Below are 25506 nucleotides of genomic sequence, written 5' to 3'. Positions count from 1 at the left end.
CACTGTGGTACCTATCTCATTCCTAAGTCTATATATATTAAATCTAATGTTTTGGGTATGTCATCGGGTTACATTTCCCTGTAATTTATAGGTTATATTATATAATCATATATGATATCATATTTGAGAGGAAGTGAATTGTTCTTAAGTTTGGGTTTTTTTTACATGATTTCTTTTTGTGGATCATCATGTTAGTTTTTTTTGTGTGTATATGAGAAGAGAAAAGGGATATGTGTATGGATTAGGAACAAAAGAGAACTCATGGCTAGTGGTGTGTCGGTCTAGTTTGATACTACCTTAAATGTCTAATTTATTTTATTCACTTTTTTATAAAAAGGGAAAGAAATTATTATAGTTAGTAAATTTAAATATAAATAAATTTAACTAATTTTATCTTATTTAATAGTATATATCACTTTTAAAATAATTCTCATCTAATTATAACTTGATCTTAATTACAAAATCCTAAATTTTCCAGAATCTACTGGACAAGAAAATCTTAAATGATTCAACGTTAATATACAAAAGGGAACAGATACATAGAAAGAGAAGAGTGTCTTGGAGGAACATGTTTGTGGAACTAAGAAAAGGTCTTCTTCTACAAACACCAAACTGTATCATATTTATTCAATCTTACATCATACAAGAACAACACGAAACTGAGAAACTAAAGACCTTCATCTTCTTCTACCACTACTTTTTGAAGAAGCCTCCAGCCAAGTTTGCAAGACCACCCAAACCACCACTTTCTTCAGGTTTGGAGTCTGCAGGCTGAGAAGGTGCAGCAGCCTTGTCCTGGTACTGGTGCAGATAATCGGCAGCTTTGTCCACGTACTGCCCTACGCCCTTCTGATCATCCAGTTTCCCATATTTTCCCGCCGCGTCAAGAAGGTCCCCCGCCGCGTCCGCCACCTTCGTCTTGTCCACCTTGTCACTTTCGTTCCGCAGAGTAGACTGCGCCGCGTTCGCCACCAGCTTCGCGCTGGCCAGAAGGTCGCTGCTGGAGGGCTCGATCACTTTGTTCTGGGTTTCGTCCGAAGCCATTGTGTTGTTGCTTCTTCTGTAGAAGCTGTTGGTGGGTTTTTATAGTGAGTGGGGAAGATTCTGTGAAAGAAATATCTCTAAAATTTGTGGTTCAAGAGATGTGGGTCCGCCTTATCTGATCTCAGGCATTAAGGCTTGTCGTGTGGTACTGTTTTCTCTCAGTGTCGGCAAACCTGTTCGTGTTCCATTATTTTGTTGTTGTTAAAGAGAAATTAAATTACATATAAATGAAGAATTTGAATGGAAGTATATAAGAATATCGTAAAAATTCAAAATTGAAGAAAATAAAGATAATAGGTGGATTGTGGGAGTTTAAATCCCTTGGAAAGTTACATATTTGTTTTTTTTACCACATGGACTTTTTTTTTTTAGTTTTTACCAAAAATAGAGCTACTTTTAAAAAAACTATAAATTTGAGTAAATATAAAAATAGTAAGTTATAATTAAAAATAATAGTAAGTTATGTAATATTTGAAATTAATTTAGTAAATATTTTTTTATGGAGGATTATTTGTTATTGGTTAATTTAGGTTGTTATTTGAGGCATAAATACATAGGTAAAGAAAATAAAGAAATTACTAATCAAAGTTGAGATTGAATTTTATTATCAAACTTGTTTGTACGAACAATTGCTTCAATTGTGATATTCGGTTCTACAATATGAACATTTTTTTGGCTTATTTAGAATTGAATCATCAATTTCGTTACGGATACGTTGAGTGCTAGGTCTTCCTCATTGATGTTAATGCATCATGGAGTCAGGTAACAAATTTTGGTCCTGTGTAAATATATCAATAATCCTGATTTCGAAGTGGATTAAATTAGATCTCATTAGTCTTGAAAATATTGTGGAGACTCTATAGTGAGACCACAAAAGTTGTTAACTGTAAATGACAAAATGAACAAATAACAATTATGTGTCGACAAGATAGACGTATAACTTGAAACTTCCCATAACCACATTACCATTCATTTAATTTAATTGTGTATGTCGTCAGGTAGCGTTGAAGTTTGGTAGTCAACATGTCTTCCACGTCAAAGATTGAATTTTCCCAATCATATCTTTGCACATGACACATAATGTGCTTCATTCTTTCGTAGCAGAACAACTACATCTTCTGGAAATTGATGTTTGACTTTCTGCATGCATTATATTTTCGTCGCTCGTTCAACAAACCAATTCTCATTTCTCTATTTATTTCTAAATGCAAGAACAATTTTCTTCATCTTTTTTATTAATCAAATAACCAAATTAATATATTACATTTCCGTCAATCATTTTTTTATTAGCAAAAATAATATATATAATGGAGGTATTTTAGAATACCTCAACCTGTACACATGGAACAAAACACCTCCACACCTAACACGCGATTTGAACACTAGGCTTCAAAAGTGTAGCATCTACATTCACACCCTAAAAACAAAAAAGACAATTGCACCTCATATACCTTAAAGGTCCGTCAAACATAATTCATAAACGATTATCCAATTTTTTGTCGCTTAAAATTAACACGGTTAAGAAATTATTTATCAAATTAATTTTAAATATTACATAACTTTTTAATTTATTTCAACATAATTAAATAATTAATAATATATATATATATATTTTTTTTTTTAAAAAGTCAAACAAAGAAAATTTTTAGCATGAACGACGATTTCAACCTGATGACAGAAATCGTACCAATTAACACTATTTATCCAAATTTATAATTTTTTTAAAAAAAAATCCTATTTTAGTAAAAAAAAAAAACCATGGTGGTACAAAAGCCTACATATTTAACCAAATCTTTTCATATGTTATAAAAATAATTTTATATCGTTTGTGTTTAATTTTCGTTAATATAATTTACATAATGAAAAAAATGATGGTGAAAGTAGTAATCATTGACTTTATACGGGAAAGTATATTAAAAAAAATTAGATAACAAATATAGTAGTAATTAGCAATGCTTTTGTTAATAGGATGATGTGGATTGAAATATGTTGATGATATTTATATTTGATAGTGCTGTTGGTTGATATCTTTGAAGATTTGCAGTGTGAGTGGAAACCATTGTTTCCTTAATCATTAAATCCTAATTAGTGCACGCTATGATCATATCTTTACGTTTTTAGCTAATCTTTAAAATAGATAAAAATAAAATAAATTATACATGTAGAAACTTCCACGTCAACTAAGAATGATTATGAATGAGACAGTTATTTTAAAAATAGGTTTTATGATGTTGACTTGGATATAAATATATAAATATATTCTTACACTTGATATTTGATATCAACAATTTTTATATAAAGTTAAAAATCTCATATTAACTTAAAGGAAAATTATAATATTATATTAAAAACAAGTATCGACTTAACAGGTCTATTATGAGGTTAAAATTCAGATCTAATTATGTTTTGGAATAAAACTGTATTTTTTCTTTTTATAAACAGTATAATTTTATTTTGAAATGTTATTTTTCTAAAATAAAATAAACAAATACTACTTTTTAAAAAAATTATTTTGAATTAAAGTGACTTTTAAAATATGACTTAGTCATTATTATTTTAAAACATGAATGAAAAGAAAATAAAGCTTTTTTAACCAATACTAATTTATTTGAGGGAAAAATATCTATTTCTATCTTATTATACATTTGTTTAAATAAAAACAATATATATATATATATATATATATATCTTTGTAAAAAATGTAATAAATCGTCATTTTGTCAGTTTGCTTTTGCTTAACTTGGGTAAAGTATTATTTTATTTATAGATGTTCTTATATATAACTTATTTCCTCTTGCTGTAAAGTTGATGAATTAGATGGTTACTATATTTTTATTATATTGAGAATATAATACTTATTTATATTGAAAATCGATTTCTATTACTAATCAGTTAAATTTTTGTTAACTATTTAATTTGATATTCCCTAGATATAAAAACTTATAAATATAATTTTATTATTTAGAGAATTTCATCTAATTACTTAAATATGTTATATTTCTAATTTTGAAATAATTTTAAAGTTGGATGATTTTCCCTAGGTGGATATTTTTAATCTTTCTACCTCCAACATCTCCTATAAGAGAAATATTTATGTGAAAGGGTGGATATTTAAAAGGATTTGCAAAACTGATTTTGAAGTAAGATTTTTCAAATAGATTAAGGGTCTGTTAGGCTTGGAAAGGAGATTTGTAAGGATTTGACGTAATGGAAGTGTGAGAACGTGAGGTTGTTTGGATTAAGGGATATTAGCGTGGATGTGTGATGATAATTTATTTAGATTTGTGAGGGATGAGATGGTTGAGAGAATTTTTTTTTTAAATGTGTAAAATGTAAGTTTACAAATTTACCCTTATGTTTTAAAATATTTGAATAATGAAATATGATATATTTTTGTTTTAGATTTCATTTTCAATTAAAAAATAAAATGATAATATTCATAATTGTAATAATTTTTAGATGGAAAATAATGAATATATGTAAAAATTAAAAATTGTTACATAGAAATAAATTCTTGAAATATTCATAATTTTACAAAATAAAATATAAAACAATTTTTCATTAAATTTAAATAATAGTAATAATTTGATAATAATTTATGAAAATAATAATAATAATATACATTTTTTATTATATAACTATATTTTTTATATTATAATTTCATTTTATTATTATGTAATGTTTATTAATTTTATTTATATTCTTTTAATATTTTGAAAATTATTTTATTTTTATTATATTATATTATATAGTGAAATATATTGTGTATATATAATAAGATTAATAATAATAATAATTAAAATTATTATTAATAATTAAAATTAATTATTATTAATTAAGAATCATTCTCCCTTCTACATATAGGGCATGGAAATTGATTTCACCACAGTGGAGAATCTGACTTCACAATAACTCCCTTGAGAATTGATTTTGCAAATAAATAATTACACACAACAGAATCAATTCTCCTTTCATTTTGTTCTAAAAATTATGAAAAATCGATTTCTCCATTCAACAATAATATAAATTGATTCTCCTTTCATTATAACAACTGTGAAAATCATTTCTCCCTTCACTGTTATGCTTACAAAATCGTTTTTTCTCAACAACAAAGTAAATTTATTTCACTCACCGGTATATTGCTTTTCCTATGCTTTCTTCTTCCTCCTATTCAACCTTTTCAACAAATCTAAGAACCTCTCACATGCACACACACTTTAAGAAATAAAAGTATTACAGTAACTTTGAATGGGTGAACATGTATGTAACATTCCTAATTTTTACCCATATATAATAAAATAAAAGTAAAATAAGCAATATGTAATTAACATATGAATATGTACAACTATCTCAAAAAGATATCTCTTTTCATAGGAATTTTAATATATACACCAAAAGTTTTCAAAACAAAACAAAACATTAAAATGAAAGTTATCTCATCCTCTAGTTATTCACTGAGAAGCTCTATTACCTGCAACCTCATATGCTCTCGTGTAAAACACAATCATCACAGATAAAGAACAAACCCAAACAAATAACAGGATAAGCTAGTTATATAAATATTTCTTATAATTTCAATTTTAAATTAATAAACATAATTAATCAAATCTCATACAATTTCTCAAACCATCAAGTGTATTAAAATTCATAAATTCATCTTTCACATATGTCACACTTGACTCTATTTCTGGCATACTCGTGCGTTGACTTAGACTCAGATATATACATTTGTCATACTATCATCTCTCCTAGTATGACGAGGTTAACTCATATAACAGGTCAAGGTCAAGTTAGTTATCTTTCAAACAACTTACTCATTCATATGAACCTAATTCTCCTCTCACCACCTGAATAACTTCATCTATATGATTCAATTATCCAGGAGAGTCAGGATATATCCTTCTAAAGGAATCCTTAGTCATTGCACATCCTAAACAATCTTAACACGGTATTTTATTTCCTGAAAATACTATGTTTTGATTAAAATTCATATTCCACGTCTCACAATATCCAAAATCACACAATTAAATCATATCAAAGCTTATAATTTCATTTAGCTCATAATTTTATAAAAATACACATTACATTGATAGTTCTAATTCAGCATCATACAAACACTCTCATTGAGTAAATTAGTTATTATGTCAATCTATACACACACACACACACACACACACATATATATATATATATATATATATATATATGATTTCTAAACCAAAATCATTTAAAATCAAATAACCAATTCTCATTAAACATTTCATTTGAATTAATTCAACAAACTATTTAAATACATTCAATAACTCATTCAATTCCAAACTCATATACATTCTACAACATCTATTATATCTACACTTTCACATTTCAATCTCAAACAAATCCCAATGTACTAAAAAACAAAAAATCCTACAAGAAAATTTGAGACTGGTGACCACGTCACTCTCACATCTAGATCTTCTAGTCTAGGGTTCTATTGGCAATTTTAACTAACTTCCCTTACCTAAACTTAAGTAGATGCTTCCTAAGAGTTCCAAACTACCAAAAGCTCAAGGGTAGCCTAACCTGCACCACAAAGTCCTGATAAAAAATCTAACTTTACCACTAAGATCCTGATCTAACACATTCTACTTCTGAAGATAAAAGCATCACATGCAAGCTTAAACTAAGACAAACATAACTAGATCAAAACTAACTCAAAGGAAAAGGAGCCAAGAATGAACTTACTTTATTTGAGATTTTGATTGAACAATCTTGTAGAGTTCATTACAAGAGTCTCCGATCGTCAAACTGATAGACGAGGAGGACAAAATCTTAGAGAGAAGGGAGAGGAAATGAAAAAAGGAACAAAAATGAACTTACTCTATCAAAGATTTTGATCGGCCAGTCTTGTAGTCTTCGCTGCCAGGAGTCTAATGACATACTCCGATTGTCAAACTGATGAGCGAGGAGGTCAAAATCAAATTGATGAGCGAGGAGGTAAGAATCTTAGAGAGAAGGCAAAGGAAAAGAAAATGGAATTTTTAGAGGGATGATGATTCTTTTAAAATGAAACTTTTATAACTGAATTTATATTTATATGCTCTTTTAAATTTAATAATAAAATATCCATGTATCGTTTTAATTATACTACTTATATCCTAAAATTATTTGTCTCTGTCCTTACAATGTACACACCCTCTCATCCGCGTTCACCCTCGCATATGAGGGAAGAAAGAAAAAAATAACGTACTCTCTCATCCATCCGCACTCTCCTTCATATTAGTTGATCCAAACATCCAAGTTATCCGCTCACACATTCTTTTCAAAGCGAATCTTAAAGGAAAATTTCTCAAATAAGTAGAGTGATACAATGTAACAAGATCAGAAGATTGATATATTAGCTCTAATGAAATAATTCATTTAATATAATTTTATTATATTATATTTTTGTGAGTTGTATCATTTAAATTTTATTTAAATCACTCAAATAGAATAAATTAAATACTAAGTTTATAAGTTTCAAATCTAATAAAGCTTATCCAACTCTAATTAATCTCACAATATAATAAATATATAATAAAAATATTATATAATTTTATTATACAAACATTATTTATGTATATGTTATAAATATTGTTGTTACTTTAAAATTATTAAAAAATAGGTATAATTACCTTATTCGTTCCTACATTTTGGGACAATATTCAATTTAATATAATGGTTTTTAAAAAAAATCAATTTGGTCACTATATTTTTAAAATATATCCAAAATGGTAATTTCTGTTAAGTTGCACCAAACGACGTCAACTGGTGCTTATGTGGCAGAGAGAAGTGAGATTGGGTTTAATGTGTGGTCTGAGGTGTCAACTGACGTGGATGGTTATATTAGTTTAGTGAAAAATAAATATTTATCTAAATGAATTTTGGGTTAGGGTTTCTGGAATTTGAATTGGGGGTTTAAGGTTTCTGGTTTATTCGTTTTAGTGACGTTTGACTTTCCCGATTTTGAGCTCAAATGCTGAAAATGGGACTCAAAAGGATGTTCTTTAAAACATCACTATCGCCATCTTTAAACCATATGCACTCGATTCCTCCTCCAAGAGCATCGTTCAATCTCAATTCCTAATGAAACTCGCCATGAAGAGGCTCCAGGCCGAATTCTATCGGATTTTAAGCGAAAACAGGGACAATATCGATCTTGAATTTGTCACTTCCACCGATTGACGGAGCAACAATGTCTTTGAAGACGACAATAATTTATCCGAGGAGGAGTTCCGTTTCTCCAGTGGCTCGGTATCCACTGTCATGATGGCCGATTTGAAAGTCATTATCTGCCTCCAACCCCTAATTCAAATTCCAAAAACTCTGACCCCCAATTCATTTTTCACTAAACTAATTTAATCCACGTGACTTGACACCTCAAATCTCACACTAAACCCAATCTCACCTCTCTCTGCCACATAAGCACCAATTGATGCCGTTTGGTGCAACTTAATAGAAAGAACCATTTTGGATAATTTTAAAAAATATAGGATGTTAAATTGATTTTTTTTTAAAACCACTATATTAAATTGAATATTGTCAAAAAATGTAGGAAAAATAAGGTAAATACCTAAAAAATATTATTACTTGTCTTCTTAATAAATATATATTTTTAAAATTGTTAAACAAATATATTAAATTTCAATATATCAAAACCGTTTACATCATATCATAGTATAAGTCTTCATGCATGTGTAAATTAATTTAGCATCTTCATGCATGTATGGTCGTAAATTTTGTTAAAAGTCTCTTTAGTAAAAATACTTACCTAATTATCATTAGTTACTAAATTATATTAATTATTTTCATTCAACTTCTACACATACATTTTATTTTTTATCAAATAATTTATAAATTCTTCATGCAAAAAACATTAAAATATAACATTAAAGTATTAATCATGCATTACAAATTTCTAATGTATTTTATAATGCATGTCTCACAGTATGTTCTGATATACTCAATATTTATGTTAAAATAACCTTGCACACTTTTTATCGCCTCAACCACAATCCTATGAGTGCAATTTTGATGCAAAAAAATCAATAATTTTTTTAATATTAAACTAATATATTTGCCGATAATGCATTATATTAATATTATAATATCTCAAACTATTGGCAATATAATTAGCTCCAAGAAAAATGTGACCTCTTGAGTTTTATTTTCTTTCAACCATAAAAAGAAAGGAGAAATACAATTTATCCAAACTAAAATTTTCAAAAAAAATTGATATTAAAATTTTGATTATACTCACTGAAAGGTTAAATTTCTTACTAGAGATAATGTGAGTAATAGAGTTTAAAGAAGTATTTATAAAGGTGAGAATTATAATTTGACTTACTAAAACCCTTATATACTATATTTATAATATATACAACTCTACTTATAAACTGTAACTCAAAACCTAACATAATTATATAGTTCATCCTATTCTCACCCTCTTTTTAAATCCACTAGTATTATACATAATTAATTAGTGAAATAAACATATAATTAAATTTTACAATTATAGTAAATTACAAATACAAATAAATACACACAAAAACTACCAAAGTAAACTCATAATTTATAAAAAAAAGAGGACAGATACTTAAAAAGAAGAGTTGTGTAGAATTTTAAATAATTAAATGTCAATATAATTTCAGAAAATACCATAAATTGAAATATCAGTGTAATCTACTCTAAATTTTGATTTCAGTAACATGTAAAGATATAAATATGAAAAATATTATTATAACGAGTAAAAAACTTTGGTCCCCATAGATAAACTGTTTAGATAATTCACCATATAGTCACTCTATATTTAAATATTAATAATCTAATTTATGTCGTTCCTCCATCGAAATTAACTAATTCTGGTCAAAGCGCATTTAAATTTAAATTTCCGTTAGTTCATTAATGATTAGAACAAACTACTCCATCAAGATACCTACATATAGTGTCAGTCTTTACTTTTTAAAAAAAGTGTTTTTGAATAAAATAAAAATTATATATTTTACACGTTTGTTTTATTTTTTTATTTTCAAAATAAATAATTTTAGAATTAAATTTTATCCACTTCTCAAATAAGTGTTTTTTTTTTAAATTTAAAAAAGTTAGCCAATAATTTAAGAGCCATTTTCTATTTATTTAAATTCGTCTGCCATAACTTAACCTTTTTAATATTATACGTTGTCCACTTTTAAAAATATTATCACTTAAATTTATTTTTAATTCACATGCAATTTAAAATCTTGTTATGATAAATTAAATTGAAAATATTTTTTAATTTTAAAATTAATTAAGTTATAATATTATCATAATTTTAACTAATACCAATTTAAATTGAAGTATAAAAACTTTAATTTTAACAGACTGTATCAATAAAAGCCGTGTTTTAATTTAAATAGTTTCCTTCTAAAATTACTAGTTCTTTATTTTCGTGTTTAATATAATAAAGTGTTTATTATTATCATTATTAAATCATAAATGGTAGTTTTATATTTCTGAAAATTTTCATAAACATAACATAAATGTTTTACATATAAATTGTTTGGATATGGAATAAACTATATTACGGGAAAATTATCTATATATTAAGAGCAAATAGTTTTTGAGGTTTCTGATTATATTAATCCTTATTTTTAACTATGATTAATGTATAATAATGAAACGATTGGAAAACAATTATTTATTAAACATGAACTGTTTATTTAATATTTTTATTATTTCTTTATTTATTTTTTTCATTCTTATTCTCTTTAGATTGCTGAGACAGGAACTGTTGTTATTTTCTGAAATTTGAAAACGAAAGAAAGAAAAACTCAGCAGAAAGAAAAGGAGGATGAATAACTGAAATATTATTAATCCTCCTTCTTCTCTCTGACTGAGTATTTTCACAAATTTAACTGAATTCATTCTCAGTTTTGCGTCAGCTTCACCTAGATCTCAATTACCGAGACGCAAAGTGTCACAAACAGACAAATCAAACATTACTTCTTACTTTTATTTTCCTTTTGCATTTGTAAACCCACCACCAATCATAATCCTTGGATTTCTCATTTGTCCCGAACAAATTTAAGTTTCGGGGGACTCTTTTTTGGCACTCCATAATCCCAGCTGCAGATTCTCCTCGTCAATTTCACGGTTCACTTTCTTCTCTCTCCTTAAATTCCAAATTAGGGTTCTGATTATAACTAATTTTCGTTTCTGTGGTACTTTACAATTCGGGTAATCTGCGAGGTGATGATTCAAGATTTGGTTAGGCTTTAAAATTTAACCTGGAATATTTTTTGTGGTTTAATGTTTGGAATGAAACTTCTGGTTGGTGATTGTGTTGCTAATACAATCTCTTGATCATATTTCTGGTTATTAGTATCAGTAGTTGTAGTTTATATCAGATAAGGTTATTCATGACAGCTGAATTTTGAATGTCTGCCTTGTTGATTTATGTAGCTTAGTGATTGTGAAAGCTCAACAGAGGGATTGGTGCTGTAGACCGTAGTCCCTGAAATGTATATGCCTGTGGCTACCTCTGCCACACCGCGGGGTGGATTGCCTACTGACAGTGGGGACTCTGTTGTCGCATTAGATCAAGTTCCGCGATGGAATGAAGCTGATCAGTCAACTTCATTTTCTAGTTCACATTTTCCTGATCCTCTAGCATTGCCCTTGGGAGCAGACAGCGGTGATGGCAGTGAGTCGGTGTCAAAATTTCCTGTTGACCGTGAAGTCAATTCAAAGATATATTTGTGGAGGGGGAATCCCTGGAATCTTGAAGTGGATGCGGTGGTGAATTCAACAAATGAGGTGAGACTATATGGCTTTGTTAGTATTGTTGTGTTGTTCAAGGTTTCCTTCATTTGTATAACTTTTGTAAGTTGGTGTTTTCTATTTTGTCACTGTGATATATGGAACCTCGTTATAGAACTCACTCATTTTCTTGGAATTGTGAAGTCTGGATATAAGAATTTTCTTATATAATTATAAAATTTTCCTACTTGCTGAAAGTTATCACTCAAACTGTTGAGAGAAATTAAAACTCTGTATTTTAGTTATTATAACTGTGCAATCAGTATAACTGTTCTAGTTAGTGCAATAACTACAAGAATTTTATTATAAAATTGTGTCGTTTACATCACAAAATTCTCCTTCTTTCATATTTTAGCTTTTCAAAAGTTTTTTTAAATAATTTAATTTTTCCATCTCTTATTCTTTTCTCCTTTCCCCTTCAATTTTCCCCCACCCATAAATTACGTAAGCACATCACCAAAAACATTCCCGCTTAAATTCTCTCACGCTAGCAAAGTTCCCACCACCTACAAATACCCTCAACCGAATCACAATTCCCCCATCGAACCAATATCCCCCATACACACTTCAGCCTCGTCTCCCTTTCAGTGCTAACAGACAACCAGTCAAGATGGATAAGTCGCTGGAAGCACATACATGGGAATCATAGAAAGGTCTTACATCTAAACGGACAGGTCAATGATTTAATTTATGATAGAACACTGTGGCATCTTTTGGTTTGTCTGATCCTATCTAGTGGGAAAAGACTTCGATTGTTGTTGCATAATATCTTGGTATTGAGCCACTTACTTTCTGTTGTAATTTAAAAGTCTGTGTTGAAATTCTGACATATTTTTAAGGTTTTAAAATAAAAAAACACTGTAGGTCAGCTAAGATTATATCGCTGATAAAATCAAATTGAACACTTGTAATTTTGTCTGTATAAATTTATTCAGATATTAGGCAATAAAAAATCATGATGATTTTTGACAAATGTCCAATTTTTTTCTTTTTCTCAGACCACTTATGTGTAAAGCCAGGGTTGTTAGAAACAGTAGAAGAGTTATAAAAATGAGAGGTTAGAAGGGAACCAATTAGTTTTGGAGTTGTAACTGATTTGGGGGAGAGGCCTGGATCTCAAAAGTCCTGGATAGTGCATTTATTTCTCTCTTTGGGCACCTTTTATTCCGAGGAGCAATATACATTCTTTCGGATTTCGTTCTGTAATTCTTTCATGTTTTCATTATTCATTTTTTTACTAGTTGTACAGAGTCTTTTCCACAGTCTTGTAGTTTTGAATATTTTATCCTGCCTCTCAGAATGTACCTACATATGATAATAATTCTTCATCCTGCTCTTCCCAAAGAACATCCTTCCTGATAACTAAATAAAAAGAAGTATTGATTGCATTTTGTGTTCTCAAGGCGTGAAAGGAATCTACTATATATTTAATGTTTTCTTTTATCTGGTATCAGAAATAAAAGAGTTATTAGGATTAGGAGAGTATATCAGTATTCATAATTTAATGATACTGTTAAGCAAGTTAGAAGCAGTGTTGTCAAATAGTGGGCACTGGGGTGCTATAACATGATCGTGTAGTGGGTTTTGGAGAAACACATTTGTGATGCTGTCACGTTGTGAACTCCACGAATGGGTACTGAGTCAGGGGTTTCCAGTGAAGGTGAATCCAGCAAATGGATGGCGGAGAGAAGGTCGCAATAAGGGTTCCGTGGTTTAGGAACAAGAGAAGCTAGTGAGCTGTGGATTTGGTTCAGGTCGTATTTGGAGTTATGGGTTTGAGCTTGCATGTTGTTTTAAAATTCACATGCATATATGTTCACGTGAGTTGCTAAGCTATAAGTCAAATTGTCATGTGCCTTTTATTTTATCATTGGCCTGCAATTTTGAACTATAGAAACACCCAATAGGCCTGCAGATGCCTCTTATTTTCCCCACTTTAGTCTTTTTATTATCCACATTCCATTCCTTGCTTCTGAACAAGATTACAGAGTCACATTTAATTTTTTAAATATTTAATTGTTATGTCTATATATTACATTTCAGCGCCGAGCAGCTACGGCTATTTGCCTGTGACACTAGATTTTCACCTTTTTGTGATTTTTTGCAATCCACTTTTGACAACACTGGTTAGAAGTTAGAACTGAACACTGATAAATGAAATGGAGCTACTGATATCTTATTTCTTGTCATAAACAGAATATGGATGAAGCACACAGCAGCCCTGGATTGCATGATGCAGCTGGACCTGTTCTTGCAGAAGAATGTGCGACTTTGGTATATTTATTTACCAAAAATATATAATGTGCTCTATGTTGAAGTTGAATGTTATGTGACCTAGGGACTTGAATTACACATTTATTTACTATTATGTTTTTAGTTGTCTTTTTACATTTTTGTGGTTTAATATTTCTTAAACTTGTAAGAAGCAGCTCTAGAATATTGTCATCATTGGAAGAAGCTTTCATTAATGATGCTTGGGAATATCAACTAATACATCTGTATTGTGTACAGGGTGGATGCCGAACAGGGATGGCTAAAGTTACCAAGGCATATGACCTTCCTGCCAGGTTTGTATGACCCCAAGCCCATATTTTTTGCTTGTTCAAGGTGTCTTTTCATCTTGATTTGGATCTTAGATATACTGTTTGGTAAAATCTGAGAACTGTTAATCATGTCCTACTCCAGAAATTATGTTGATGCATTCTACTTTATACCCCCTTGTTTCTGACCCAACTTTATTTGTAATCTCTTGTCTAAAATTTGTATTATTTGTATAGCATGTTTTATTCTTTGATAAATTACCTGCAGGAAAATTATCCACACTGTTGGCCCAAAGTATGCTATTAAGTACCATAATGCTGCAGAGAATGCTTTAAGTCATTGCTATCGTTCTTGCTTGGAGCTTCTGGTTGAAAATGGACTTCGAAGGTTCCCCCTCCCTCAAATGTTATATTGTTTATTTTTGTACAACATTTATTGTTTTCATGATGTCATGTTATTCAAAATTCTACGACTTACTTTCTTTTTTTTGGCTTGTATTTATGTAGCATTGCTATGGGTTGTATTTATACGGAGGCAAAGAACTATCCCCGAGAACCAGCTGCACATGTAGCTATAAGTGAGATTTTATGTGGACAGGATTTTACTTTTCCAATTTATTTCTTTTGATGTTGTGTGCTAATGCTTGATTTATTAGGAAACCTCATGGGAAGTTGGGAGCGGAATTACTTTTGGGTATTATTATTACATGATCATTGTTGTTTCATTTCATGCATACTTAAAATAGATGAAGCACTGCTAAGAATCTTGTAATCATGTAATATATTGTGTAATGGGAAATATTGTAATTGGGGGCATCGTATACTTTTGTTGGCATTATCCACTGTATTTATGGCTCTAGTTATAAGTAAGAACCTTTACTGTGTAGTTAAGACATGCAAATTCATTCACACACCCTCGTTTTTCTTTCTCTCAAGCCACAAATGCCAAAAAACAGGAAATAAGTTGCTAAATTGATAGTAAGGGAAATTAAAAATTGGTGGAAGGGAGGGGGGAGATAGAATGCCAAAGTATGTGCTCTCTTCAAGTTGTCTATCAATTCCTTGCTGTTTGCAGAATTTGGTATTCTAATTTATCTTTTCATCGGTGTTTATTAGGAAACCTCATGGGAAGTTGGGAGCGGAATTACTTTTGGGTATTATTATTACATGATCATTGTTGTTTCATTTCATGCATACTTAAAATAGATGAAGCACTGCCAAGAATCTTGTAATCATGTAATATATTGTGTAATGGGAAATATTGTAATTGGGGGCATCGTATACTTTTGTTGGCATTATCCACTGTATTTATGGCTCTAGTTATAAGTAAGAACCTTTACTGTGTAGTTAAGACATGCAAATTCATTCACACACCCTCGTTTTTCTTTCTCTCAAGCCACAAATGCCAAAAAACAGGAAATAAGTTGCTAAATTGATAGTAAGGGAAATTAAAAATTGGTGGAAGGGAGGGGGGAGATAGAATGCCAAAGTATGTGCTCTCTTCAAGTTGTCTATCAATTCCTTGCTGTTTGCAGAATTTGGTATTCTAATTTATCTTTTCATCGGTGTTTATTAGGAAACCTCATGGGAAGTTGGGAGCGGAATTACTTTTGGGTATTATTATTACATGATCATTGTTGTTTCATTTCATGCATACTTAAAATAGATGAAGCACTGCTAAGAATCTTGTAATCATGTAATATATTGTGTAATGGGAAATATTGTAATTGGGGGCATCGTATACTTTTGTTGGCATTATCCACTGTATTTATGGCTCTAGTTATAAGTAAGAACCTTTACTGTGTAGTTAAGACATGCAAATTCATTCACACACCCTCGTTTTTCTTTCTCTCAAGCCACAAATGCCAAAAAACAGGAAATAAGTTGCTAAATTGATAGTAAGGGAAATTAAAAATTGGTGGAAGGGAGGGGGGAGATAGAATGCCAAAGTATGTGCTCTCTTCAAGTTGTCTATCAATTCCTTGCTGTTTGCAGAATTTGGTATTCTAATTTATCTTTTCATCGGTGTTTATTAGGAAACCTCATGGGAAGTTGGGAGCGGAATTACTTTTGGGTATTATTATTACATGATCATTGTTGTTTCATTTCATGCATACTTAAAATAGATGAAGCACTGCCAAGAATCTTGTAATCATGTAATATATTGTGTAATGGGAAATATTGTAATTGGGGGCATCGTATACTTTTGTTGGCATTATCCACTGTATTTATGGCTCTAGTTATAAGTAAGAACCTTTACTGTGTAGTTAAGACATGCAAATTCATTCACACACCCTCGTTTTTCTTTCTCTCAAGCCACAAATGCCAAAAAACAGGAAATAAGTTGCTAAATTGATAGTAAGGGAAATTAAAAATTGGTGGAAGGGAGGGGGGAGATAGAATGCCAAAGTATGTGCTCTCTTCAAGTTGTCTATCAATTCCTTGCTGTTTGCAGAATTTGGTATTCTAATTTATCTTTTCATCGGTGTTTATTAGGAAACCTCATGGGAAGTTGGGAGCGGAATTACTTTTGGGTATTATTATTACATGATCATTGTTGTTTCATTTCATGCATACTTAAAATAGATGAAGCACTGCTAAGAATCTTGTAATCATGTAATATATTGTGTAATGGGAAATATTGTAATTGGGGGCATCGTATACTTTTGTTGGCATTATCCACTGTATTTATGGCTCTAGTTATAAGTAAGAACCTTTACTGTGTAGTTAAGACATGCAAATTCATTCACACACCCTCGTTTTTCTTTCTCTCAAGCCACAAATGCCAAAAAACAGGAAATAAGTTGCTAAATTGATAGTAAGGGAAATTAAAAATTGGTGGAAGGGAGGGGGGAGATAGAATGCCAAAGTATGTGCTCTCTTCAAGTTGTCTATCAATTCCTTGCTGTTTGCAGAATTTGGTATTCTAATTTATCTTTTCATCGGTGTTTATTAGGAAACCTCATGGGAAGTTGGGAGCGGAATTACTTTTGGGTATTATTATTACATGATCATTGTTGTTTCATTTCATGCATACTTAAAATAGATGAAGCACTGCCAAGAATCTTGTAATCATGTAATATATTGTGTAATGGGAAATATTGTAATTGGGGGCATCGTATACTTTTGTTGGCATTATCCACTGTATTTATGGCTCTAGTTATAAGTAAGAACCTTTACTGTGTAGTTAAGACATGCAAATTCATTCACACACCCTCGTTTTTCTTTCTCTCAAGCCACAAATGCCAAAAAACAGGAAATAAGTTGCTAAATTGATAGTAAGGGAAATTAAAAATTGGTGGAAGGGAGGGGGGAGATAGAATGCCAAAGTATGTGCTCTCTTCAAGTTGTCTATCAATTCCTTGCTGTTTGCAGAATTTGGTATTCTAATTTATCTTTTCATCGGTGTTTATTAGGAAACCTCATGGGAAGTTGGGAGCGGAATTACTTTTGGGTATTATTATTACATGATCATTGTTGTTTCATTTCATGCATACTTAAAATAGATGAAGCACTGCTAAGAATCTTGTAATCATGTAATATATTGTGTAATGGGAAATATTGTAATTGGGGGCATCGTATACTTTTGTTGGCATTATCCACTGTATTTATGGCTCTAGTTATAAGTAAGAACCTTTACTGTGTAGTTAAGACATGCAAATTCATTCACACACCCTCGTTTTTCTTTCTCTCAAGCCACAAATGCCAAAAAACAGGAAATAAGTTGCTAAATTGATAGTAAGGGAAATTAAAAATTGGTGGAAGGGAGGGGGGAGATAGAATGCCAAAGTATGTGCTCTCTTCAAGTTGTCTATCAATTCCTTGCTGTTTGCAGAATTTGGTATTCTAATTTATCTTTTCATCGGTGTTTAATTATGGGGTAACAGTTGCAGCATGAGTAGGAAAACAGAGTCCATGCTCGGTGCATCATTTCTTTCTTTTCAATTAATCATAATTATACCTTAATGTGTAATTTCCTATGGTGTCAGGTTATTTTACCATATCCCCGCTGAATGCATCTAGTATAGAGTATGATTCTGTGTCATGTTAACAATTGTTTGCAAATGCTTGAAGGATGATATATTAATCTTTAGGCTAATGTCTTTCATTCAGGAACTGTGCGACGATTTCTTGTGAAGCAGAAAAACAATGTAACAGCTGTTGTCTTTTGCACCGTGAGCACAACTGATACTGAAATATATAAAAGGTATTTTATGCGTTTGTTTTTGTTTTGATGTTTATACATGCAATCTTTTTTAGAAAATTGCACTTACAATAGTTAGATAAGTTTGGTTTGAGTTTCTTTTCAGCCAGCCTTTATAGACTTTATTAATTATTTATACTTTTGTATTATTCATGAAGGTTGCTTCCACTGTACTTTCCTCGTGATAAACATGAGGAGCAGGTTGCTTTAACTAAACTTCCGGCTGACGTTGGGGATGAAAATGGTGAAACAATCATCGCCGAGCGTAAAATCAGAATAAAGCCTTTGCCCAAAAGGAGTGTTTCTAGACCACCTGAATTTGCAATTGATCTTCCTGTTAGTGATGTTGGCTTGGTTAGCAGGTCAGTAATATTTTTCACATTTTATAGTTTTTTTAATACTTAAATATTTTGTTTGATTATGAAAAAAAATAAAAATACTAGAATGAGCATCATCAATCCAACTATATGCAATATTGATTTATTGAAGCAGAAAATATAGTTAATATTTTCTGTTCAACTGTTCAAGTCTTCTATGTTTCACCATATTTTTTAACATCTCTGATATATTTAAATTTGTTTGATTGTACATAATTGTAATTGCTTGTGAGTTTTCAATGTATTTGATTAAATAGAACACAATCCATTTTCTAATCTAACATCTGGTAGAATTTTCTTGATTTATGTGGCTTTAATAGGAATTCGTCATATTTAGATTCATTTCTGGATCCTGCCTTCATGTCCATGATTAAAGACCCTGATCTAAGGCGTATGGAGCAGTGGGAGAAAACTGCTGAAGCACAAAAGGGCTGGAATTGTGCTAAATTGCTAGGATATGGCAACCTTGGTGGACCTACTTTGTCTGCCGCTGAAGAATATTCTCTACACTCTAGATACTTGTCTAAAGCAAATTCTTTAAATCTTTCTGAAATTGCAGAAATGAAAATTGTGTAAGTATCCATCTATTACATCATCTATTTTGCATGCATGCTGAGAGTTATAATATTATTTGTGGTGCTTTTTGTTTGGATGACTGATTCATTCTTACGGACAATGTTTTGGTAGATTAATTTAACTTCAAGGTTATAAAATTTCTTTTATCCTTTTTGGCTCCTTCATCAAACAACTAATTGCAATGCTGATAGACCAAAAGTAACTTGAGTCAGGAAAAAGGGAGTAATTGGGACAAGATGGTAACCTGGAGAATAGTAGGGCAATAAAGGAATAACTAACAAGGAAAGATTTGGTTGGGGGAGAACATGATGTGTAATAACACAATGGGCAGATGGCAGTCTTTTTGTTGGGAGGTGTATTCTAGCATTTTGGAAAGATGGAAAAGGAATAGAGGAGGGGAGGGATTTGGAAGAAGGGGAGAATTTTGGGGCAAGGATGTTAGGAAGGTTCCTACTAGAGGACTGCTAACTGCAGACATGGGCTGCTTGTAAAGGGCTGCATATTTAGTAGTCTCGATTCATTAATACTTTCCTTTTGTTTCTGATTCCAATGTTGTTTGGTTCATATCAGCTGTAAAGGTTTTTCAATATTATTATTCCCAGTGTTTGTTAATCCCTATCAAATGTATTAATATATAATAGTCAGAATGTTCTGTAATGATAGCAAGTCTTTTGAAGAGGAGAAAAGAAAAGAAAAATGTTGCTGGATAAAGATTTTCAAGAAGATTTAAAGCAATTGTGTAATGATATCATAGATTTCTCTATTTATAAGGAATAATGATGATGCAATAATTTTATCTTTAATAATCCCCCTCATTCACCTAGTTTGTTACAAATACAATCTATTTGAAATCCCTTGAGCGATTTTATGAAAATATCTGTCAATTGGTCATTGGAGCTAACAAAGTTGGTGGTGATTTTCCTGAACACTTTATATAACAACATTACAATCTATCTTTGTTTTTAGTTCACTCATAGAAGACTCGATATGATGCAATGTGAAGGGCAACTTGATTGTCACAAATAAGTTTCATGCCATGAATATCTCCAAATTGTAATTGTTGGGGAAGTTCTTAAGCCCATGTAATTTCACATGTAGTTGTTGCCATGACATGGTATTTAGCTTTGAAAATGGATCTAGCAACTGTACTTTGCTTCTTGCTTTTCTCAATGAGAACAAAATCCCCTTGAGAAGAACACAATAGCCAAAAGTAGATCTCCTATCTAATGGTGATCATACCCAATCAAAGTCAATGTAATAAACAATCGTGGCATTGCCTACGTCTTTCTTTTGGAAGGACTAGGGGTGCAATCCCATCATGACCATAGCAAATCAGAGTAAGGTAAAGCTAAATTTACCAAACTAGGCATGAGGAGACTGTTTTAAGCCATGCAGAGAGTGTCAAAAGGCATACAAGGTGAGATTTGGAGGCTGCTCCATGTAAACCTCTTTGTACAACTCTCCATGTGAGAAAGTGTTATTAATGTTTAGTTAGTGAATATTGAAGAGCAAATGGGAAATGGTAGGCATTGCAAGAAATAGATACAGAAATATGCTTGGCAATAGGGAAAAGTTGTCCCCGTAGTTGTGGCTAAAAATATGAGTATAACCATTAATCACCTACCGAACTTTGAACCAATCAATGTTGGTGTTTGGTCCAACCTTCATAGCATTCAGTATCTCTGGGGTGTAAATGAGACGACTCTTAGGAGCCATTCACCTGTAAAGCAACCATTTCATCCAGCATCATCTGCCACCAACTGGGATTAGTTGTGGCTTCAGCTATAGAAATCCAAAGAGGAAGTAAAAGAGAAATAGAAAGTTACTAGTTAATGTTTTGGAGAAAACTCTATAATTAAGTGAAAAGGAGTACTATGACCCTCTAGATACAACAATTTTTTTTTTAGAAGTTGTACAAAAGTTAATAATCAACTTTGACGGCCCCCTCAAGCTTAAGGTTATAAATTGTATGCACCAAGCTTGAAACATAAATTGGATTTCGTTAAAATATCTGCAAATTAATAACTAGAGTTGATAAATTTGGTACAAGTATTTTTGGACAAAAACTTCTCTCAAACAAAATGAAATTTGATATCTATATGTTTAGTCTTTTCATTAAACACTGGATTGGAGGCAATGTGAAGGGTTACCTAACACAATACAACTTAAGAATGCGTATGACAACATTCTAGTAGTCAATGTGAGAGTCCTGCATGAATTGACTAACCACTCCATCTACCAAAGAAAGATCAAGTCTTGTGATTATAAGGTAAATGAGATTCTTCCAATCTCCTATATCTCTCAGCATCTATGAATTACTCAATGTTATCAATCATTAACTTTTGATTTGGGTCTTTAGGACTATCAATGGGCCTACATACAAATTAGGTTAGAGAGGTGGTGGAGACACATGCAATTGGTAGTGAAAACTAAGGCAATCCCCCACACTCATGTCCTACACCAAGAGTTTGTTTGATACATTGATCCTAGGCAAGATCAAAATTAATAACAAAAAAAATAAAAATTAAGTGAACAGGTGAGCTTACTTATGGGAATTAAATTCAATGAATAACCAGAAACAAACAAAACAAAATTTAAAGAAAGGTTAGTAAGTGGTGGGTTTGATTGGTGCCTCGAACTTTAATTTGAGAGTCATTTTAAAGAGTAATATGAAGTAGGGAATTAGAAAAAGATAATTGAGAGGAAAGAGATTGGTTACTACTCAAATAATTGAAGACATCAAAATCAAGTATCCAAGCTCTCAAGGAGGAGGACTGAGAAACCAAGGTTGCATGAGTACCAGATTGAGCTATAACAGTGACCATCAGGGCAAGATGTTGGGTTGCCCAAAACTGGAGGAAATAGTAATGTATGCATGTGGGGCAAGCTCAATGACTTGGGTAACATTAGTTGTCTTCTTTTGTTCCCTTACTTCGGTGCAACATTATGCTTCAGTATGACCAAAGCAGGTTCAATAATTGTAGTGAGGGCAACTCTTGTTGCTTGGTCCCTTGTCGCATCCTCTGTGATAAGATGACTATGAAACCAAGTTGGAGGTGCCCGCAAAAGGTAGGGGATGCCCAAAAACTTTGGAAAGTGGAGAGCCGCAATAGCTGTTAACAAATCATATCATGGGTAGGGACCATAGGGCCTGAATCTGCCTACACACAAGTCAAGGTCAGGTGGGACATAGGAAATTGGAACATTAATATGGTTCTACTTCCAACATGATTCAATAGTAATTGAAATCACAATGGAGTTGTGTTTGGAAATTCCTTACATTGTTACTCAGATATTCAATGTGAATGGTTCATCTATGTGCTCATATGAATCTTTCAAGGGTTTATTTGATATTTGTGATTCATGTCTGAGCTATATTTGTTTTTCAGCTATCGTGGAGGGGTAGACAGTGAGGGCCATCCTGTCATGGTTGTTGTAGGGGCCCACTTCTTACTCAGGTGTCTTGATCTGGAGCGGTTTGTGCTCCATGTGGTAAAGGTTAGTTTGGCTATACCTTGCCACTGGACATTTTTTTCCCGTGGCAAGCTTTATTTTGGCCATTGTAATTTTTTTGGCAATGCATACTTCTATTGAAGTCAAAACAGATTTATTTTCGTAAGTTCTAATCTCAATCTTTCTCCCCTTTGTTTTCCTTGGTGTTAAATTTCAGGAGTTTGAGCCTTTAATACAGAAGCCTTTTTCCGTTGTGTACTTCCACTCTGCTGCATCTTTGCAGATGTAAGTGTTTAATGTTTGAATTCTAGGATTTACTCATTGGTTTGTTATTTTTCTATGAAATATAGGTTTGCTATAAGCTAATCATTGATAAATGTTTTAGGAACGTTCAAGTGGAATGAACTAATTATACTTTCATTGCTAACTCAATTATTTTTTGAATTATGTGTTTTACTTTTCAAATTAATTGATATAGTTTTGTATACATAGTTTTTGTTAATTGGTAATCCACTCCTTTTATTCAACTATGAAAAAGGGAAAACTGAAAATTCAGCAGTCGAGATGTAGAAAATTTGTTTGAACGGTTTTGTTTTATCCATCTGCAATAGTAGTTTGGTTACCAAACTATTCACATTGTATTGGCAGTGCATATTTGCGGGAAACACCTGCTTGGCCATTGGCTTTGTCCGCATCATGAAGCCACTTAACCACTTGTAGTTTGTACCTTTGTTGTTAAATTTGAGCAACCCTTAGGTTTGATTCAATGTGACTTAAGTATATACTACTTTGTTGAGGATGTTATAGCTGTTAAAATGCATTGCTTGCTGAGGGAAGATATTCCTTTTTGAGTGATAGGCTTTTATGAAGCATCACTTAAGAGAGACAAAGGTGTTTTTTGATAAATTGTTTTAAAATGAATTGAGGTTGTGCTACTGGAGTGAAGCATACTTGACTTTAAGATAGTAAATTTTGAAGGTGGCTTAAACATAAGCTCGTTTCTTTGTGAATTGTAAAAGTGTCGTTATTGGTTGCTCCTGATTGCTGTGCAATACCCTTTCTTTTTGGTTTAGTTGGCAGTTGAGTTTTACTTTCCCCCCTCTGTTTTGATATAATTAGACAGCCAGACCTGGGTTGGATGAGAAGATTGCAACAAATACTTGGTCGGAAGCACCAGCGCAACCTGCATGTAAGCATGGTTTACTTTCTTCTCTCTTTTGTTTGATTTGGTTCTCTCACGAACTATTTATGCTGTCCTAGAAGTGCTCTGATTTCTTATTCTGATGTGTGTAGGCAATATATGTCCTTCACCCAACTTTCGGACTAAAAGCAGCTGTATTTGGGCTTGAGTTGTTTGTGGACAATGTGGTAAAGTAGTGGAACCTAAACATATTTTATGACCTTATGTGTGTGTATATTTGTGTTACTAAAATATAACTTTCAGGTTTGGAAGAAAGTGGTATATGTTGATCGACTTCTGCAGCTGTTCAGATATGTACCTCGTGAACAGTTAACCATCCCAGATTTTGTGTTCCAGTTGAGTTTTTAGTTTTGGCGTGGAGCATCTATACTCTTTCTTTCATATTGTTATTTTGTAAAATGTACCATTTTCAATATATGGCTTCTAAAAGTATTTAGAATTGAAGCATTCTAGCATGTTATGAATGATACCGTATGCTACCAAGTATATCCTCACAGGATTCTTTTTCCCTATTTGAGTTGCAATTTTTTTTCTTGATGTATATCTATTTCCTTGTAGTAAATGTAGTTTAGATCATAGGCTGGCACTAATTTGTTTCATACTTTTATTCATGTAGGCATGATTTGGAGGTAAATGGAGGGACGGGTCTCATTGTGGATCCCAGAACAAAGTATGTGTATAACAGACCGTGAGATTCATGTACTTCTCATTAGTGGATAAAGAAGTTTACTGCAGTTTCTTCATTATTTGTCTCGCCCTTATTGTCGTTGTTAACAGGAAGATGGCTTATATTAGTTTGAAATGTGTATGGAAGCATTCCTTTTATGTTCTGTACTTTTGGAAAGAGTACAAGTTCCCTTGTATGTATATGTAATTGATCGTGGAAGCTATTTGGTTGGATTTCTTGGATTATTTGTTCATTTCAAGGGAGATATATTGAATAAAATTAGGCTTTGGTTCCTCATTGCATCATTGGGCTTCAGTTGTTTGGTGACTGGGAAATTGAACGTTTTAATGATATTTTGTTATCTTTTGGAGAAATTGTCGCATACTTCTGGCATGTTAGTATTAGGTTGGTCGATAAATTATTTGTCATAATGTCCTCATATATTTCTTTGCATAATGCATCTGATTTGGATGCACTATGTTTAGGCAAATCCAGGATCATCGAATCAAGAGGTAGGATTATGTAATATCCTCTCCCTCTATTTATATTCTCCCAATCCCTCCCAGATATGACAATACCTATTAAAAATATATAAGGAAGTGAAATATGTCGTTTATAAGTTACAACCA

At 31.6% G+C, this 25506-nt stretch overlaps 2 protein-coding genes across 3 annotated transcripts; one reads left to right on the top strand and one right to left on the bottom strand.

The window, feature by feature from the left end:
- Positions 1–470: 470 nt before the first annotated feature.
- Positions 471–1083, bottom strand: LOC137811522 (nodulin-related protein 2). The gene has a single exon (XM_068613312.1). The coding sequence runs from the start codon at positions 1042–1044 to the stop codon at positions 694–696; it is 351 nt and encodes a 116-aa protein (XP_068469413.1). The 5' UTR covers positions 1045–1083; the 3' UTR covers positions 471–693.
- Positions 1084–10824: 9741 nt separating this feature from the next.
- On the top strand, positions 10825–25179 carry LOC137811515 (uncharacterized). 2 transcript variants are annotated; one of them, XM_068613301.1, is made up of 15 exons: positions 10825–11193; positions 11503–11856; positions 14056–14133; positions 14371–14426; positions 14668–14787; positions 14907–14977; positions 18513–18606; positions 18762–18965; positions 19301–19552; positions 22946–23054; positions 23227–23294; positions 24129–24198; positions 24303–24377; positions 24454–24545; positions 24827–25179. In XM_068613301.1, exons 2-15 carry the CDS (start codon positions 11560–11562, stop codon positions 24900–24902), a joined length of 1662 nt encoding a protein of 553 aa, XP_068469402.1. In that variant the 5' UTR covers positions 10825–11193; positions 11503–11559; the 3' UTR covers positions 24903–25179. The 2 variants fall into 2 exon arrangements, with proteins under 2 accessions (XP_068469402.1, XP_068469403.1); XM_068613302.1 differs by having other exon boundaries at positions 11176–11289.
- The last annotated feature ends 327 nt before the right edge of the window (positions 25180–25506 follow it).

The sequence above is a fragment of the Phaseolus vulgaris genome, chromosome 2, assembly GCF_000499845.2.
Source record: "Phaseolus vulgaris cultivar G19833 chromosome 2, P. vulgaris v2.0, whole genome shotgun sequence".
NCBI lineage: Eukaryota > Viridiplantae > Streptophyta > Magnoliopsida > Fabales > Fabaceae > Phaseolus > Phaseolus vulgaris.
This window is presented reverse-complemented; position numbering and strand designations above follow the sequence as displayed.

Coding starts and splice junctions, on each gene's coding strand:
- LOC137811522 (XM_068613312.1), bottom strand. CDS start 1,044: ATGGCTTCGGACGAAACCCAGAACAAAGTGATCGAGCCCTCCAGCAGC.
- LOC137811515 (XM_068613301.1), top strand. CDS start 11,560: ATGTATATGCCTGTGGCTACCTCTGCCACACCGCGGGGTGGATTGCCT. Junction 18,966..19,300: donor GATGTTGGCTTGGTTAGCAG/GTCAGTAATATT, acceptor TGGCTTTAATAG/GAATTCGTCATATTTAGATT. Junction 24,546..24,826: donor ATCCCAGATTTTGTGTTCCA/GTTGAGTTTTTA, acceptor TTATTCATGTAG/GCATGATTTGGAGGTAAATG.